Genomic DNA, 21,038 nt, shown 5'->3' with positions numbered 1-21,038 from the left:
TCAGTCTTGCAATTTATGAACACTGGAAATAGTATCTAGTATAAACTGACATACATTTAAGAATCTCTTTCTCACATTTCATACTCATCCTTAGTAAATCTTCCATGGTGAGCTTTTGGAAATGAGATTGCAAGGCATAAAACACAAAAGGAAAAACTTACTTCACAAAGTGTGTCTGGGGGGAAAAAAAGGATTTATGTTTGTGTTTTCTATTGTGTGTTGTTTTTTTGTTCAAGGAGTTGTTCTCTACATCTCTTTGATTCACCACAGGATGGTGCTGTCATTTCACTAATATTATGTAGTTATTTTTGAGTTCTTTCCTGTTTTGTTCCTTTGTTATCTGTAACATCTGTGGGACTAGACGGTTAACTTTTTTTTAAAAATTGACCATTGTGTATGGCATTATCAACTTAAATTTCCCTTAAAAGAAGCAGAGGTAAATATGGTATTAATTCTGAAAAATAAAACATCAGATATTTAGAACAACTTTATTAGTGCAAATGAGTACATCAGTAAAACTACTGTACCTCTGAGGATTCTGTGATTTAAAGAATAAATATTCAAATTAATGTATTCAGAGAAGTTCATATTATGCTGCATGAAGTGCTTTCACGAACTGCAGAGACCAAAACATAGTACGATTTGTATTTGAAGAGGGTGAGAAAGACAAGGACTCAGTAAAAACAGTACAAGCTGTTTACATACAACATCACAAACTAGAGCTCTTAATGTCCTCAGTACCCAAACATGTGCTAACATCTTCAGGTATTCTGCAAACATAAAAGTTTGTTGCATCTCCAATGAAGGTGTAAGGACATTTTAATGTTGATACCTTGAGAGGTTCAATTGTATTCATTTTTTTTAATTTGAAGCTTTTATTGAGGTTTTTCCCCCCTACTACTACTTTCTTTAATATATGAATTCAATTTATGTTGCTGGTAGGTTTAATACAGGTGCAACCTCCCTTTGTGTGGCAAGCGGGAGAGCAAACATTTTTGACCACAATGAAAATGTTGGTTTTAAAATACTAACAATGTTAGTGTCAGCTTATCTTTACCTGCAACTGTACATAAATCCTGGGTTTAAACATAATCAACAGACATGAAACAAAAACAAATAAATATATTCAAAAATCTGTGAGCATTTAAATGTTGGTTTTGAATTTGAAAATCAACATTATGAACGAAGCTTTGAGGGTTCAAACTATTTGATACAGCAATACAATATTATACTACTACTACTAAAAAGTAGTTACAGCAAGTAACTTAATACTTGTGTGTACAATTAACATATTATTGAAGTGATAGCTTGATATTGGGGATTTAAGATGGTCTACTACATACATCAACGCCAATTAGAAACATAAAATGCCAACATGAAACTATGAGGAATTTAGTCCATAAATCAAGCCAATCATAACACTTCTAGTGATTTTCTGAAGTTTAATTTTATACTGAATGAAGTTTTCCCTTCTGAGCTTAAATACCTTTTTCTAAAATAACCACTATGTGTAATCTAGTGTATTGATAGCTGCATGCTACTTATAGCCATCATGTGTAGAATTCAAAATGTTATGATTTTGGTTGAAAAGCAACACAAGATGCACCAATTGACATTTGTATATAAACAAAATATGTTTTCATCATAATTTGGAATATGCAATAATGTGCAGAAAAAGCAGTCACATAATGACTTAATGACAGACTCAATGCATTACATAATGGATCTAGAGAAGAAACATAACCATCAAAGGGTCAAAGTTTTCCTTTACAAAATACCTGCAGCGGCCTCCAGTTGCTCAGTGGTAACAAATGTTTCTTAGATAATTGAAAGTGGACCATCAGTTGGCTGTGAAAAAGGTGTGTGATTGCTACTAGTTTGATGGTGGATCCTCACTTGCAGTTGGAGGAGGGATTTTCAAAAACATGTGCAGAGCTGGAGTGAAGATGAGGACAGTGCCCAGTACTGAGACGGTGAGGAAAGCCCACAGGAAGATCCTGTCTAACACCTGGGCCACAAACTTCCAGTCTTGTACCACCTGGGAAATCAAAGAGATGGGGGATGGTATCAAAGCAACACATGAAACACATGAAACATTAAAAAATACTTTAACCCCCCAAATAAACATTTGCACACCAAGTACTCATCCCATGTTATGTTGGATTCATAAAGAAAACTTGGCTGTCTCCAGGGTGAACAAAGAATCCAAATGCTTGATCTAGTTAAGTCAAAGGGATGTGTATTTGATGACAGCGAATCTATATCAAAACATCTGTTTACAAACTCATACACAACTCGCTGCAGTTTAATCCAAGTCTCATTTATCCAGTTGTATGCTCAGCACTTTGTAAACAGACAGTCCTTTCAGACCGGGAACTGAACGAAAAGTCTCTCAAAAACTCATTCATGCTCTCTGCAAAGCACGACTCCACTTACAAAAACAGTAACAGTAATTTTACCTTGCTGAATCCAGGAGCCTCTGGCCTACTTCTGCTTTAATTGGTAGTTAGTTTTTGCTGTTGTGTTACTTTTCTGAATCTAAATTAACCATTTAAAATGCCAGTGCCACACAATCACAGATAAAAAAAAAAAAAAAAACAGAAACAAACTGATCAAAGCAGTGGCAGGAGAGTGGCTCCTGTGTTCAGGAGCAAGATAAAATTACTATTTTTGTCAATGGAGTCTGGATTTGAAGAGAGCAAAGATTAAGTTTTGCTTATTATTCAGTTCCCCGTCAGAGAGGGCAGTCTGTTTGGCAAGCACTGAACACACGACTCAATAAATGAGACTTGGATTACACTGCATGAGTTGTGCCAAAGTTTGTAAACAGATGTCTTGATATAGTTTTGCTGTTGATAAACGCTTTTGCCTATGACATCAATTCATTCAAGAATTATCTCCATTTTTAGATCGCTTTGTTTCCCGGGAGCATGTGAGAAAAATGTTTTAATTACGAATTCAACACAACACAGGGTGAACAAGCCTAAATCTATTCTGCAATTAATCCTTCTTGATCATCTAAACCCACCTCGCGGATGAAGTGCTCCTTGCGGATATGTCTGCTGATGTAGCGCACTGAGTAGATAGCCTTGTCTAACATGGTCGCCCAGGCCTCGTCCTCCTTCCCCTCAGAAGTTGTCTGTCCATGAGCTCCACTGTTGGCTTTCTGGACTCCTTTGCGGCCACCAGAGCGAGTCTTCAGCTCAGGGCTTTCAGGAGCCAGCTCTGGGTAGTGGTAGCGATCAGTGTGTCCACGCATGCAGAGCAATCTCGGCAGTTTCTGAAGGAAGAGATTACGAACCCACGGCGACATTGGGTGGTAGGTAGCTGAGGAGCGATGGTGCACGTTGATGACAAAGACAGTGACGATGATTGAGAGCGTGACGAAGATCATGATGAACAACAAGTACTCTCCGATGAGCGGGATCACCTTTGAGGAGGAGGGGATGATTTCTTCTATGACCAGGAGGAACACAGTAAGCGACACAAGCACAGAGGTGGAGAGTGACAGCTTCTCACCCTCATCCGAGGGAAGGTAAAACACCAGGACGGTCAGAAAGGACAAACCCAAACACGGGATGATGAGGAACAGTGTGTAGAACAACGGCAACCTCTTCAGAATGAAGGAGTATGTGATGAAGGGATATGAATACATGCCATCCTTCCTGTTCCCTCTGGCACCAGTGGCGCTAAGGATTTCCCACTCCCCATTATCGAAGAAGTCCTTCCGATCTACCTGGTTGTCTATCAGGACCAGGTCCACCATGTTGCCATCATACGTCCAGGAGCCAAACTTCATGGTGCAGTTCTGCCGGTCGAAGGGGAAGAAGGTGACGTCCATAGTGCAGGCGGATTTGTAACTGGCAGGTGGCGTCCAGGTGATGGCCCCATTGAACTTGACAATGGCTTTGGTCATCAGGGAGCCCTCGAACCGACCATCAGCACTGACAAAACATGGAGAAAAATTTCAAGAAGTTCAGAAAATACATCTTAGTAACACATGTACAGAAGATGTTCAAATTTTTAATGGCATTACTAATATTATATCATCTAAAAAACCTTATAAATAATTGCAAAATGAAAATTAATGGACTAAATTAAAGTAGCATTTTTGATTACTACTCAATATTACATAACCATTATTTTAGTGCATAAGAGCTAAAATTATAGTTGTAAAATTTGATTACATCTTGAAAATGAGATTCCATACAAAAAATATAGAGAATTATATGAACTATATGAAGTATATGAACTTTTCATACTAACAGTATCTTAGTTTTTACTTAAGTTTCCCATGAAGATAATTGTCATTCAGTTGGAGTAGTCTTACTTTTCATAGAGGACGATGTCTGGGAGCCAGATATTTTCAGACGGGACTCTGATGGAAGTTATTCCTCCGTATTTGTCTGGATTCCATCGCAGCTTGTAATCGATCCACTCCTGATGGACGAAAACACAGGACACTGAATGAGCATCCTTTCATTGATGAAACATATTCCAATTCTCTCTTCTCGTTGCTCACAACCAACAGAGCGTCCTGATAGAGATCCTAAACATTTTTGTGATCTAGTTTTTTTTTTTTCCAATATTGTATTGAGAATAACAGCAAATCACTAGTCTGGATAGTTCTAACATACTGTATGTATTCATCAAATGCCCAAAAGACTGTTTTTCCTGTCCCTCCAAGCTTTAAAAATTCCCCTCTTGGCTCCCCCCAGTCTCGATGCCACATGGATAAGACATCCCAAAAACAAGACTAGAAAATAGAAAACTAAATAAACAATAACAATGATTAAAAAACAACTTATATATACCATCATGTAATGTATAAAAAAGAAATACTAAAATTAAACAAACCTTTCATTAGAATTGTTTAACAAAGAAATAACATCAATACACTTCTCTATTGCATAATGCAACACATTTTGAAACAGTCTAGCTGTTTAAAACAGAACAAAAAAAAACAATGCTTTTTTAGTCAAAGTTCTGCCAAGTTAATGCTATTTTTAAATGCTTCACATTAATGTTTTATATAATTAAAAGCGTGACATTTTTTTTTAACAAAAACAAGTGCAGAATTGTATTTACAGTATTTACACTAACTGTGCTTCCATAAAAGGTACCAGCTCATTCATATCAATATTATGATGTTCCCTCTCAACATATATTTGGCTGTATTATTCAAAAGTATGAGCTTGACTTCTCATTAATTTGTGATTATAAATAATAAGATTGACTGCAACTATTTTGTGTCTTGCTCACCTGTAACAGCCAAACGTTAGTTGTCATGAGCTGGTTCTTCTCATCCTAAAACAGACAGAAACAACAGACAAAAGAGTAATGTTTAAAAATGGATAAAAGTCCCTGGAAGCAAGATAAATGTGTGGGCATGTCACACAATTAGGTTTCAAACAAAAGGGTTTTCAAAACCTCAAAATTCAAAACAACACAATTGAAACCTAAAATCACTTCCAATGTCAATGTCTTTAATACATGGAGCCGTATATAGAAAGTAAAACAGCCTGGGAAAAAGGCTCTGATATCTCACATTTGTTCAGATAGTTTAAATAAACATGGATGACAAACAAGCAAATATTGGTTGTTGAAAATAATATAAATTAACAATGCCAGTTATATTAACATGAAAATGTTTATCTCTAGTAACAAAAAGCCAGAAAATCTACAGCAGTCATAAGGGTTGTATTTGAAGCTGTTTACAGCACAAACACGTGCTTCAATAGCGACATTAGATTTGATTAGTGGACTAGATGACAGGCTTGCTCATTTCCTTTGCCATGAAATCAGACAGAATCTCATTTACCTGTCTCTGCCACTTCCCTAGCAAACACGCAAAAAGAAACATAAAACCTGAGGTGGGTGCAGTGAACCCTGAAGCTGAAGCAATATAAATGCAGCAAGAGGAAAATAGATGAAGACAGGAATAGAGGGATGGAGAGTGGTTAACACAGGTTTATTTCCACATCACTGGAGGTGAGTTTGAAGAAAAGGGGGACGACTGAGAGCAAAAGACTTGAGAAAAACAAAGCGTGGAGAGATACACAAGGATGTAGCTGTTTCAGTGTATCCAGACCAGGCCTCAGCTGTCAGACTGAGTTGGATGTTCTGGTGATCACACAGAGCAGAGGTGAACCATAATCTAATGCTGAGCCATGTACAGTAGCAGCCCAGAGACACTCAGGGGACGGACATGGAGTAGCCAAGCTGCTGCTGTCGTCTCTCGGGTTAGCTCTCTTTCCAGCTCTCTTTTCCCAAACCAACATATCAACCTTTATTCTCTGCAAAGCCATAAGGGGTCTCTGTGTAATTCATAACTTATTGTCTTTGTCCAGCGCGCGTTAGGTGGAGGCACGAAGAGTTAAATCTGAACTGGTCGAGATGAATATTTAAAGCCCAGAAGAACAGCTAGTCCATTAGCATCCTCTGTTTTCTCCTCTTGGACACCTAAACCATCTCAACCTATCACCGCCTGCCACTGAAATATTAAAGGAACACTCCAGAGACAGAGAGTGTGTGATTGTAGATATGAAGAGAGCGTTCCTGATCTATTTCAGGACCTCAGAAAGCTCCACACTGTGACGCTGCCAGCGGCCTGTTTGGATTCAGGACCAGAGTTGTTCTAGTTTTGTATTTTTTTTCATCTTTTTTAATTTTTGTTTTCACTTCAGTTTAGTTTCAGTTAGTTTACAGGGTGGATTTGCTCAATTTTGTTTAGTTTTATGGTTACATTTTATTTTATTTTTTTAAGATTTTTTTTGTTTGCTTTTATAGCCTTTATTTGACAGCACAGTTTTGAGCGTGAAAGGGGGAGAGAGAGGGGGGCGACATGCAGGAAGCAAAGAGTCGAAGCCGGAATCGAACCAGCGGCCGCCGCGGCGAGGACACATCCTCTGTACATGAGGCGCTGCTCTATCCACTGAGCCACAAGGCGCCCCTTATTTTCTATTTTTAGTTTTGTTTTTATTATTCAGTATTAGTGTTAGTTGCATTATTATAAAATTGGGTGTTATTTGTCAGGGTAAGATTTAAGAAGTTCAGAAAAAAATATTACAAGACAAACACAACAATTTGTGACGGCAACTGAGTCACAGAGATGCGTCCAAAAACATATGAACCAAAGCCTTCTCATGCTTGTTGTGTTGACAAATTTGCCAAAACTGAAAAAGACTTAAGCCAAAAACCTCCTGTATATTTATTTTATTAGTTTTGTAAATACACATTTTTTCAATTAGCTCTTCCTTTTTTCCTTTTCCTATAGTCTCTTACCTATTTTATTTATTTCAGCTAAACTAGTATTTTTTCCACATATAACTTATGTTTTTAGTTTAGTTTTAGTTAACTGTAATAACCGTGTTTAGTATCACATAGTATATTGCTGTAAGCCAGGTGATATACTGGATTTTTTACATGAAATTCTTTCTGCTGCTTTCTTGGCCAGGACTCTCTTCAAGAGATTTTAAATCTCAATGAAAATATTTGTGGTTAAATAAAAGTAAATACATGAATAAAATAAAAAATAAATTGTTGGTTTTGATCTTTTCATTTAATTTGTTACCAATAAAAAAATATTAAATAAACCCAGACCTAACCTTTAAGATTTGAGTCATGATGAGGTTAAATATAAGGTTACAAAAAAGGTGTTAAATTGTTAAATAAATTGTTGGGGTTTAAAAATTGAACTTCTAATTACATTTCCTCTTGTGTTTTGTCAAAACTAAAACTGTATATGTCACATTCATATGCAACATCTGGTCAATGAAGCTGGTTACCTTTTCAAATAACTGAATACATTTCTATGTGACATCTTTAGTAAGTCCAAAGACCTACTGTACCAGACAATCGTAACCACTGGTGGGATCCAAACTACAAATCTCCTCATGAAAACAGAAGTGTGTGGCTGCATGTGTGTTCTCACCACATCAACCAGCTGGGAGATCTTGAGTCCGAAGCGTACCCTCACAGTGTCGTTGGCGTGCTGGATGGGCCTGACCCAGCGCTGGTAGCCTTGGAAAAGGTTCTTCAGCAGGGCGTCCTCCATCTCGGCCAAGGACACAAACTCACTCTTAGCTGGAACAAAGAGGAAGAGTCTGGATTAAAAACGGTTCATTACATTAGCACATGCTTTGTGTTAACTGATGATTATCATATCATAGAGTGAAGCTTTCACAAAAAAAGCAAAAATCTCTAGTTTTACTGCAGTGGACAGCAGTATAAATAGACAATAACAACTAGCTTCTAAATACTGTTGCTGAGTACCTTCTTTGTGTATTAAAAACATAAGAGTAAAGCTATTGTATGTCTTTAGAGAAGTTTTCAGCCACTTCTGGAAAGATACAGTCTGAGAGTAAGCTCCATTTGTTTGGCAGCAGCACCTTGACATTCAAATGCTCTGAATGTCTTCTTCGTCTTTATAAGATGACCTTTAAGAGAGCTTTCGCGCAAAGGAAGATCGTTGAATCTTTCAAAGTAGTTTCAGCACCATGGACAGCAACCTTGCTGCAACTGAAATGGATTTATTGTCACACTTTCAGATTGTGTTTAGCTGGGTGGAAATTTGCCTTGACAAACTTAACTGATTTGACTCATTAGTAAATCATCACTTGCCGTGAATCAACAGAATATGTATTAAACTGAGCAAACAAAAGTAGCAAACAAAAGTGTTTAAAACAAGTTGGGTCCAGCAAAATCTTCATCTATAAAAAGGCATTAACTGGAAAATTCTCCAGACACATCATAACTTCAGTCCTCCAGTTGTGTTTCGGCAGGTATTGTAGACACACCAGATACGAGAGGGTGAGAAGTGAATCATATAGCTCTGCAAATGGAGGGGGAGGTGACAGAGATAATATAAGCTGGGCAGTCAGCACATCAGTCAGCCTGAGGCGATATGATGTCTCTGGAGGGACGGAGACAGTAATATTGACAAAAGGCAGCTATAATGTCAGACACAGGGGACGTCAAGTGCAAAAGCTGGTCTGTGTGTGGTGAGGGGGACTGTGGACCTTTAACCAGCTGCTGGTTTCACCTCAGGCTCCACATCTGTCCGACATCATGAGGGGAATAAATGTAAAGTATCCACAGAGCAAAACACAAAACCACAAAGTCAGAGGGCATTCAAGTCCTATTGGATCACCTCTGTCTGCTCTTTCAATGACTCAGAGGTGCTGAGAGCTGGACACTGACACCTGACACCTGGGTTCCTGTTTTACTGATGACCAGTCAGCTTCAGCACAAACAGATATGGGCCCCAAAACATTATTCCTCAACTGATATGAGTGCAGTGGAAATAACTCTGATAATATCTGATTACTTTTGTCAATAGTATTTTTCTATTAATTCTAAACACATATTTTAGTTTTTATGCAATATTTTTAAAATTATTATGGGGTGTTTTTTTTTTTTTTTTTGGTTGTTTAGTTTTTATTATATGTTCTCTTGAGAGAGAAAATGTGGAAATGGAAAAACAACATAATTCCAACAGATATGAAAGGAGATGTAAGTAAAGTAATACATAAAAAATGCAACTGCAACAAATTGCCGTAAAGTAACAACAGACTTTTGGATAAACAGTGAATAAGTAGGTTGCACTTTTTGGGTGACGAGGTCATCAGAGGTTATGTGGAGCTGATCTGAATCTCTAGCAGACATGAATGTTGCACCACATGGTCCCTCTCCAAATAAAAATGATATACCAAGATATTGTTGTGGAAACTCCAAAAAATATTCAGATAAACACATCGGACTTTTCTTACCGGGTTTTTCGGCGAGGGACAGCGGGCAGAGGAAGAAGAGGAGGACCGCCAACTTCATCTTGTTGTTCCGCTCCAACCGCGCGCTCCTGCAGTCTCGTGCCACTATAGGCTGTCAAGCTCGGGATGACAAACAGTTCACACACCGAGATGGAAAAAGTAGCGTAGTGCTCAATACCATGCGAAAAGAAGCTCTCTGCAGCGGTTTCACAGAGAGCAGGGACCCGGTGTGAGGGCGCATTTGGCCGGTGTCCGCATGCTGTGACTCCGGTGGAGGCGTCACGGGGAGCGGCTGTTAGCGAAGCTCCTCTCCGGAGGAGGAGGAGGAGGGAGAGAGGAGGGGGGAGGGATGCCCGGGTGGGGCTGAGGCGTGGAGTTTAATGTGCAAAAAAAAAAAAAAAAAAGTTATAATATTCCTGATAGGGACTATGAAATAACACTTAAAGTTATGACATTTAAAATGTGTACAAAATTTGCACATTTAACAAAAGTCCGGGAGGAAGTTGGCCACATAATGACTTTAACATTTGTACCATTTCCTGCTATGAACACAATTAGGATGTGCTGCAGTAGGCTAACAGTTCCGTATGGCAAAGGCTGAATGTCATACTACTTATTAGACTACCTAATATCCTGTGGAGAGCTGCATGGCCCCCAGTAACAGAATAATAGTCCACAGAATAATTGGCATATGTAGCGAGATCAGCTGTGTATCTCGTGTCACTGTCGTTACTCGTCCACTGGAGAGCGCTAATAGGAGCAGTAACCCAGGACATCATGTTATTAGAGATTACATGACAGGAGAGGCCTTTACTGTTATTTAAAGACCCCTCCAGCTGTTAATCTGCCATTTAAAGATAACATAAAAGGCATGTAATGGAAAAAAGACTATTATAATCTTCAAGTTGTTTGTGTTCTGGCAGTATCAGGTTTTTGTGTATTAATTTACCATCAAATCAGTCAAATTGTTTAAAAAAAAGCCTATTGTGACTACTTTGGCTAATGGTAAAGCATGGTGAACCTGACAACAGCTGCACACCATGGACCATTAAACCTGTGCAGTGAAGTTTGTCTTCTCAAAAGGTTTTGCTGACACATGCAGTTGTGCATTGTTTCCCATTTTATAGTGTCAAAATGCTTATTCAGAGGCATTTTCTCTGTGATAACCTACAAATCATTGAAAAGTCTGAATAGTTCATGCAGATGTTTCAAATGAATACTTCTCCCGCAAAATGATCATTTGCATATCATTTGCTCATTTTGTGTTATGTTGAATTGGTTAAGAAAATCTTGCTTTTCTTGCTTGTCTTCACATTGAAGAAAAAATTGAAAAGTGGAGAATATACTTGCTGAACTGATGCCATATGGGCTGTCTTTAACAACAGCAAAACTATACCAAAACATCTTTTTACAAACTCTCACTCAACTGGTGCAGTATAATCAAAGTGTCATTTATCCAGTTGTATGTTCAATACTTCCCAACAGCTCTTTCTGACAGCGAACATAACTCAAATTTTACCTTCTCAAAGTTAGACTCTGTTGACAAAAGCAGTTGCTGAACACAAAAGCTGCTAGTCTGCCATTGTCTCCATCAGTTTGTTTGTTTTGTTGTGCGACTAGTGTTTTAAAGGGTTAATTCAGCTTCAGCAATGTCACACAAAACACAAATTAAATATCAAGGTTGAAGTAGACCAGCAGGTCCAGTGTTCAGTGAGATAAAATAACTGTTTTTGTAAATGGAGCCTGGCTTTGAAGGGACCACAGATAAGTTTCACTTTTAGTTAATTTTAAATACCATGGTTTTTGTGAAAATGCATGTATTTGGGAAATAATAAGAGACTTGTATTACACAAGTTGTGTGAGTTTGTAAACAGTTGTTTTCTTATAGTTTTGCTGTTGTTAAACATGGCCTCCTTTCACTTTAGTTTAACAAAAATCATCTCAATTTTGGATTCTGCATTCTCTGTGGAGGCAGGTGAGTAAAATAAAGTTTTCTTGATGATTTCAACAAAACAGCTTCAGTAAAAATAAAGTAATGTACGAACTGGCTATATGGTACAGAAGTCAAACTTTTAACTTAAATATAAATGACTATTAAATTTGTAAATACCGACACAGAGATGAAACAAACAAACAAACAAAAAAACACACACATGCACACACATGCCACATCTGCGTAGGTGTTTCCCTGGTGTGGGCCTGTCCTGTCCTATCAATGAACCAACTACCATGAGAGATTCATGGGCTCTCAAACAGCACACACTCTGTCACAGCCAGGTGTTCCCAGTGTCAGACACTCAGTGAGCCATAAAGGCATTATCTGTCCCAGGATGCATTTCTTTGTCTGTGTATTCATGAATTGCACCCATAGACGTAACAAATCTGAGAGTATAAGGACCAGCAGGTTGCACAGACTCACGGGAACATCATCATAGACCAGAGCGTATCTATTTATTTGGTGTTATTGTCAGTGCAGCAGGTTGAGCGACCAAATGCTGCATCACAATTATGTAACACTTTGATTGTTTTTTTTCCCTTTTCTCTTTTTCTTGTCTTTTTTTCCTTTAAACACACAAAAACCAAACAGAATAAATACAAGTCACTCTGCAGCCAGCAATCTGTATAAAAGACAAGAAAAAGAGAACAGAAGGTCTGATTCATACACAAAGAAAAAGAGACAGGAAAGAAAAAGAGAACAGAAAAAGAGTGCATAAACTCATTAACATCACCCCCACACAAACACACACTGATGGCGATGGTGGTTTATAAATCAGAGCTGAGAACAACAACACTTTTGATGAAGAACTGCTTGCTGAGAAATCTGTACTGTGTTACCAGCTGACTTCTAAAAGAGTGCATTTGAGGTGAGAAATAAGCTGTTGATAGAAATGGACTTTACAGTTAAGTGTCTAAGAGAGCCATAGCTTCCCGTTATCAATAAAATTAATAAATGTAAAAAAAAAAAAAAATCACATTCAAGGATTTAAACTAGCAAACACACACCTGCACAATACAGAGCCCCTGAGGGGACATGGACAGAAAAATAGAATGGAAAAAAAAAAAAGAAATACTGTAATGTAGCACAAAGAGGCAAAATGTGGAGCATTTTCACTCACTGATGAGGAAACTGATTTATGTTGTGGATGTAAAAATCTGCCACTTTGCACCTGCATCCCACATAACGATGTCTAAAATTAAAAATTGATGTCTGGCTGGGATTTGACTAACATGTAGGTACACCATATTACTAGAAGTATGTGGACACCCAAAAAACGCAGGTGGACATGAATACTGGTGCCGCAAAGTGTGTGAACAGCGGTCTTGCCAGTTAATATATCTTCACTCAGTGCATCAAATGATAATTCATGGTTGTTATTGATTCAGATAGTTAACATGGTTGGACAAAGTTTGTAACCCCAAAATGTTTTAAAGTGTGAGTTTGATCATATCTAAAAAATGACAGAAAGAAAAAAAAGCTCCATCACCTCTAAATAAACAGCAACATATTACTACAAAACATATTTGGTACCTAAAAGCTGCTGAAACACTACAGTGACTCCCTAAATCACAGCTGGTTTTATTGTTTGTTGGTTTCAAACAGAGATCTGTAGATGTCTGCATCTACCATCACCTCCACCTCCCAATGACAAAGTCAGCTCATATAGAATTTCACTTTAAAAACATTGATACGATATTTATGAAACTTAAAAATTAAAAGGTATTTGTGGTTTGCAGAAACATACCATGCCAACATTTTCCTCTGGCGACTGGGCTGCAGTTTCACATTAACAGTGTTGCTGATTAATGTGCATCGTTGCTGTAAAAATGAAACAAAAACAGTTTCAGTTTTCAGTTTGTGCAATGTTTTTGCATTGACTGGAGGAGTAACTAGCAGGAAGACTCAAGCATAACTCTAAGGCAGAATCTTAATTGGAAAGGTTATTTACTTGAAAAAGGTTCGTTGTACAGGGAGTCAGTCAGGAAATCGAGCAAACAACTCCAGCAAAGAGAGGACAAAAGGTCTACAAGCAGAGATCACCACCAACTAAGCCAAACAGTAGCAAGAAGTCGGGAACACTTGATTCAAGGTACAAAGACAAACTGGTACAGAGAAAAAGCAACACACAGGCTAAATATAGGGAAGAGTAATGAGGTACAGGTGAAACTAATCAGGCCAAGGTGAGCGATCACACAGGAGGGTAACACACAAGTGCAGGAGGTGAAGCATCTCCAAACAAAAGAGGAGGTGAGATATCAAATAAAACAGGAAACCATTAAAGACTGATATGAAACAAAGAAAAACATTACCTACAGAGCAGGATGGGACAAAAATCCACCCCTGAAAGGTGTGCCTCACACCCATACAAGAAACTGAATTTCTATAAAAACTAGGTTATACTCTTAAAGTCTACAAAGTTCATTATGATTTTTTAATTTTGGTTCCAATGAAAACACTTGATGTTGAGGTCTGTGGATTGGAGTTTCCAACTGAGCACCACAAACAAAAACCCAGGCAGAAACCTTTATAACTAACATCATTTATATTCAAACACAGAAAATTTAAAGCATAACTACAATGTCGTCATGGTCTAATTTTGTGATTTGGGTGAAATGACAGTGAACGAGGGAAATAGGAAATAATGTAGGTCCTCCTAAGTATAGCAAAATAAACATAAATTCATAGGTGTAGATTTTAGTGGGAAGAAGGGCGCATTTTAAATAAAATAATGCATCCTCATACAGTGGTTTGTTTGATATGCTATGAATTAGCACCCCACGATTAATGTAACATTTTTAACGTAAAGCAAGTTAAGTTACTGTGGCTAGATGAAGGAGAAGGAAACATGATGAGGAGGTATACCTAAAATTAGTCCACTTAAAGGTCACACATTTGCCAATACTGGTCTCCTGGGGAAAGTCCTGTGTTTTTGGGACACATCCACCACCCCAACCTGCCTCCATACTGGGAGGCTTTCTAAATAAATACTGTCAGCGCATTGGTCAGGTGATCTAATGTTGGGCACAATTTACTGGCTTATTATTATGTGGGATGTTTGAAGTCTGATGCATTATTTTTCATGCGAAAACATCTTAACAGTGCAAGAGAACAAGCTGAATATAAACATGAGAGTAGCAGAAGCCTTTATTTTGACAAACTTAGACATTTAAACCTTAAAGTAATGCAGAAAAGGCAGAAGTAAGTGCATTAAAAAAATCACCCAAACTAATGAAATTAAGTGGGTGAAACTCAAAAATGTCTCCCCCCTCCCTTTTCATGTGTCCCATCCCATATTGAAACAAAAGCTACACCCCTGCATGGAACACATATAGACACACCGACTCCAACACACATGTGCATATATTCTGCAGCTAACCAGGCATGAAGCACACATTTTCTCTTTTGTATTTTTACCCTCGCTCTCACACACACACACACACACACTCTCCTCCTCCATGGGCTGAAGTGACGGGGATAACGGGAGGCTGATTATCACAACGAAATTATCCTGATTTTCTGCTCCACTTGGAGCCGTGGGGCAGGCAGCTGCTGCCTCCGAGATCGTCCCGTCCGCCTCGCCTCTAATCATTTGGAAACATAAATTCTCGCGGGCTGGAAACCTGCCGGTCCCTTCCACAGTCGTCTGCAGCTGCACGGTGTGTGTGTGTTAGCTAATGTGTGTGAGAAGACGGAAAGTAAAGGGAGGACACATTTTTGCATCTGTATGTGTGCTTTTGCAAGATATTAAAACTGGTTTGTGTGTGTGTGTGTGTGTGTGTGTGTTGTTTTTGTTTTCTCAGCCAGTTGTTTAGCTCATAATTAAAGTCTGCATAATTTTACTTGGTGCAGAAATAAGTCTGTCTCCTAAGGCCAGCGGTTTTAATCTTAATCTGTTATTTTTAAGTTCTTCTTAAAAACTGGTGATAAATGCAGGAGGGTGGAAACAGCAAGGGGAATCAAATCTCTCAGATTCAGAGATTCAAAGCAAAAACACAAAGTCACTGGTCTCACATGCTAATACCATTAGCCCACTGACACTAACACCAGCACTGTAAGTAGAAACCCTGATAACCTTTTAAGCCTTTGCGTATCAATAGGAGCCAAAGTAACTTCTGGAAGCAAACTTTTTCAAAATTAGTCAAAGTTTTTAGTGATCTGACGCAAAAAATCCCCACTCATTAATAATGCAAGAGTTCAGTTACTTTGATATTTTAATCATCATAAAGAACCAAAGAGCTGTAGATCAAAATAGATGGAAAAATTCTGATCAGATGAGAAAAAAAGTCACTGGAAATTTTGTCAAAACTCACAGAAGAGAGAACAGAAATGAAAAGGGAGGTTTGTTAGGAGAAAGTGGCTAGTCAGCAGGAGAGCAGTGCATTCTGGGGTGAATGACGTCTTTCAGGGTCAAATGTTAATTATATCAGAGTTCAACGCCGGCCACTGCTGGTTAGCAGCAAACTGAGCTTTCTTACTCAGCAGACACACAAAATATTTATTGACCTCTAACATGATACTTTGATCCAGACGTCTCACTCTGATTTTCCCTTTGACTTCGTCTGCCTGACGCGATGAGAAGAAAAGGCCGCTGATTGTTTGAAACTCAAGCCTGCCAGGCAGTGTTACAATGCTGTCTCCTTCAGATAACGCACTGTAGGAATGACTGAGGAGCAATAATCATGTGCAGCAGCCGTGTGAAATAATTATGCTGTGTGTGTGTGTGTGTGTGTGTGTGTGTGTGTGTGTGTGTGTGTGTGCGTGCGTGTGTGCGTGTGTGTGGGTGTGCGTGTGTGCGTGTGTGTGGGGTGCGTGTGTGTGTTTGTGTGTGTGTGTGTGTGTGGGTCACAAACTGGCTCAATGAATGTGACAAGGAGGAGTCCACACAAGAAATTTAGTAAAAAAATCATAATTTATAAAACTGAGATTAACTTAAATGAACAATGGAGTGTGTAGATCAGCAAAGTCTATAATGAAAGCCATGCGTGGCTGTGTGTCAGGTGTGCTGTGGAGGTACTGAGAGTGCAAAACCAAAATCAGCAATGAAGGGTGGATGTCTATATCTACCAGTTACTTACACCAGTACTTAAAAAAATCCTAATGAATAAGTTTGCAAACCAATCTAAGTGGGGACAAATACTGCTCCCTTCCAACATCCACAAAAAATAGTTTTTCAAAACTAATAAGAAAAGCCATAAGAGTCACAAACCAGACTGGTCAAAAATAATAACCAAGCCTAGTTTGTCACATTAAGGCTAGATTCAACCTTACCTAATGGATCTGCTCTCAGGGTCCCCATTCTTCACAAGCTGGCTCAGTGACAAGGAGGGAGAGATTTATTGAAAGCAATTATACGTTTTTAAACTAAGACATAAGAAAATGAACAATGGAGTGTGGAAATCAGCAAAGTCAGTAGTGAGAGCCATGCATGGATGTTTGTCAAGTGTGCTGTGGAGATGTTGAGAGTGTGAAATGCAGGGTGGATGTCTGCTGAAGGAATGGAGAGAACGAGTTAATCCCTTGCCCAGCTTTTGTAGGTGGGAAGGCCCAGGTGAACGAAATCAAGCTCACAATCCTCCTATGTCAGCCAGCTTCCTGATTCAAGGTGTGATGATCAGGTTGGCTAGAACCACGTCCAAGACAGTGGGAGGGGCATCACAGTGTGTTTGTGTTAAAAGTGTAACAAGGTTTTACTTGACTCTTTCATAGATTAAAGATATTCTTAAGAAAAAAAAAAATTTTTTTAAAAACAAACCATGAAAAAACTTATTTTTCCCTGTAGGGAATAAAATATCAAATCAATCAATCAAATCTTTATTTGTATGGCACTTTTCATACAAAGAGTAACACAAAGTGCCTCACAGAGATTAAAAACAATAACAGAAATGAAAAACATCAAAGAAAATCAAGAAAAATACAGACAGCCTGACCCTCCCACCCCCACATATACGTACGCAACAAAACACACACAATCATGTAGATATTCCCACACATATTCACATAGGCACCCGAACACCCCCCCCCTCACCACCCACACACACACGCACACACACACCAACACACACCAGCTGTTACTAAAGAGACATGGCTAGGCACTGAGACCTGAGGCGAGGGAGAAGCTACCTTTGGGGGCCAACCTCACTGAGAGAGGTCACGGTCCAGCATTGCCGGGGCGCCGCCACAGAGACCATCCCAACCCGGGCAGACAGGAGTGCCCGCAACAAGATGCCGAGCCCTCTAGTCTCCCGGGCCGAAACAGTCCACGGTACAGCACCCCCAATGGTGGACCAGAGACAACTCCCAGTCCGGTAGGCCCCGATGAGGAAACACTGGAGCTAAAAACTAATACAATAAAATAAGGTAAAGAACATAAAAGCTAAGAACATAAGGGACTAAAACAGTAAAATAAGACAAAGAATACAAGTGCACAGTAAAATAGTTTAAAGATTATAACAGCTAAAAAATAAATAAATAAATAAATAAATAAATATGGAAATATAGTGTTTCCACAACAACAGATTTTTAAGTGACAATGGTGGTCAGTGGGACACCTGATACACAACTGGTCCAGACTGAAATATGTCAACATCTGTTAAATGATAGTCATTTTGTATTGACATTCATATCCTCCAGGTGATCGGTGATCTCCTCACCTTCAGCGCCACCATGAGGTGGGCAGTCTCAGTTTTGAAAGAAATAACTCGGCAAATGTTGGATGGATTATTGTGAAATTTGGTGCAAATATCAACACCCTCTTGAATCTGAATCCTGCTGAGTGGCGTTGTACATTTATGCAAACCATGGATATGTTAAATTTGTGTGTTCCATATGTAGAGGATATGTTGAAACTTTACGTTTCTTTTTATGTTGGAACAACACTGTTCTTAACATGCAGTTAGGTTTAGGCACCAGAACTATGTAATAAGTGTTAGGATAAGATCAAATTTTGGCTTAAAATACCCAGTTTGGTCATAACAAACATGGCTTGAAATGTCCCGACCTCTTAAACCAGCCCGTTTTCTCCCAACATGTCAAATGCTGCTTAAAAAAAAAGCAGGCAGCAACCCAACTCATCAAACTGCTGATTTGTCAATGGTAGCTGGCGTCACATGCAGATTCAAAGGCACCATTTGTGGCAGTATGATACCCACTGGGATGTTGCACCATCTACCCTCACCTTCTCTTTCTGATGAGAAAAGTACATTTTATTCTGGTGACTGGACTGTTTCATGGCGCATCATCATGAGGTTGATATTTTTTGTTCAGGATGACCCAAACCCATGGATGGATTGCAAGTCCTAGCTTTGGCTAATCCTGTTTTTTCTCTCTTTTTTTCCTGTTCTTTAGATTGTGATCAAATACCTGAAAAACTAATGACATTTCCATCAGCTTCATCTGTGCTTTGTGTATAATGCACATGGTGACATCCTAAAATCCTTAAAATTCAGCATGTCATTGAACATTTAGCTCAAAGCACCACAGTGTGGTCTCACAAGTTACAGAATCACCTGGAGCGCCTGGTGGCTCTGTGGATAGAGCAGCACCCCATATACAGAGGGTTATATCCTCGCTGCAGCGGCTGCAGGTTCGATTCTGGCCTCAGCCCTTTGCTGCATGTTGCCCCCCCCCGAAAAAAAATCTTTAAAAAGTTAGAGAATCACTAAAATGAAGAAATATATGTCACCTTTTTTTTAGAAGTGTTGCCTAAAGTGAAGAATAAAAACCTGCTTAAATTAGAATATCTTTGTTAGGTTAAAAAAAAGTAGATGTCAGTCAGCTTGAATTACTTAATTGTTCCAACAGATTTCAAATAGGCTTACGTATTTCAATCTATTTCAATCAACATGACATTTTTTGTAAGGCAGCAATCAAGACCTCTGACAGCTTTCAGCATTGATGTAATTGTGCCCTCTGGCATTTAATGTATGCATGCACTTTAAATGAACCCTTTGAGAGACATAATTAATAATGTTGCTATTATTACACTATCAATTTTCAGCTCCACATTTTTGTATTGTGATACATATTGTAAACTCCCTGTGTGTGTGTGTGTGTGTGTGTGTGTGTGTGTGTGTGTGTGTGTGTGTGTGTGTGTGTGTGTGTGTACAGTTCAGTCCAGAGCCAGCTGGGATAGAGTGAATGAGCTCTGGTACAGTAAAGATGTCATCAGATATGAGTCAGCTGTGCTTTGCATCTGTATTTCTGCATATATGCATGAGTGTCTTTAAATATGTTTATGTGTATGTGTTTGTGCAAAGGCTTGTCTGATGTGCACAAATAAATTGTAACCATCCACCAGTTTTGGGATAATTTGCAAATACGTATGTAGCTCTATTTTTGCACATTTTCAGATATGTATCTACATGTAGACATGTACTGTTTAAGTGCTGATGTGTGTTACTTCAGGGCTTTGCACCCTGGGGTGTCAACAATAAGGATGGCTGAGTGTGTATTTCGTCTCTCAGTGTCTGTCTCTGTGTGTCATTGCCCATGAGGAGTCCACATAGTGCTTGCTGTCCCAGGAGAAATCAGTCTCCATTTCTCATCTAGAGTTGCAGAAATGTTGTGTAACCTTCAGTTGCCTCTGGACAACTCTGACAGATAATGAGGCACCTTCTGTCACGCACTCACATATGCAGTGTGTCACATTCATAATAAGCCTCAGCGATGCCATCAGAAAGTCTTGACTCTGCTGAGCTTCTGGCACAAGATTTCACATTGTATTTACATCCCCGCCCTGCTTCCTGACACACACTGTTGTGAGCAAATGGAAAGTTAAATGACACCATATTGTGACAGCAAATGCAACAGAAACAGTTGTTTTGGCCCCAAAAATCAGTCCAGCTGTTGTTCATCATGAGGTTCATTAAACGGACAATGACGTCTCTGGATTTACACCAACTCTGTCTTCGTTTCCTTACCCAAAAGGCTGAGTGTGTCCTTTATAACATCATCCACACTAATCTTGAATCACTGCTTTTTCCTCCACCAGATCATGTTACTTTAAGGTCCTGCATGTTAGAACAAGGCTTTAACAAGTTCAGTTCAAAAAAATCTTTTAAACCATTATGCACTACACCTAATTTTACCAAAGTTTATCCTCCATCTTAAGTATCTTAAAGCTAATATTGTAGAATAAGTGAGGACAGATTTATGTGTCAGGAGAGGTTTGAGAAGTGACTTCAGTAATATTGCTGACCATGTTTACCAACTTTATTTTTTCAAAACAAAAACTTGTCACTGTTTGTATCTAATTTTACCACCTTGACTCCACA

The 21,038-nt window shown here is 38.8% G+C and overlaps 1 protein-coding gene across 1 annotated transcript; it reads right to left on the bottom strand.

Moving 5' to 3' along the window:
* Window positions 1-1,818: 1,818 nt before the first annotated feature.
* On the bottom strand, window positions 1,819-9,828 carry LOC121947806 (neuronal acetylcholine receptor subunit non-alpha-2-like). The gene is made up of 6 exons (XM_042492927.1): window positions 9,771-9,828; window positions 7,934-8,085; window positions 5,263-5,307; window positions 4,331-4,440; window positions 3,029-3,944; window positions 1,819-2,038 (listed from the first exon to the last, which is right to left on the bottom strand). Exons 1-6 carry the CDS (start codon window positions 9,826-9,828, stop codon window positions 1,874-1,876), a joined length of 1,446 nt encoding a protein of 481 aa, XP_042348861.1. The 3' UTR covers window positions 1,819-1,873.
* Window positions 9,829-21,038: the final 11,210 nt, after the last annotated feature.

The sequence above is a fragment of the Plectropomus leopardus genome, chromosome 9 (assembly GCF_008729295.1).
Source record: "Plectropomus leopardus isolate mb chromosome 9, YSFRI_Pleo_2.0, whole genome shotgun sequence".
In the NCBI taxonomy this organism is placed as follows: domain Eukaryota; kingdom Metazoa; phylum Chordata; class Actinopteri; order Perciformes; family Serranidae; genus Plectropomus; species Plectropomus leopardus.
Note: the sequence above shows the minus strand (reverse complement) of the source record. Positions and strands in the feature narration are given on the sequence as shown.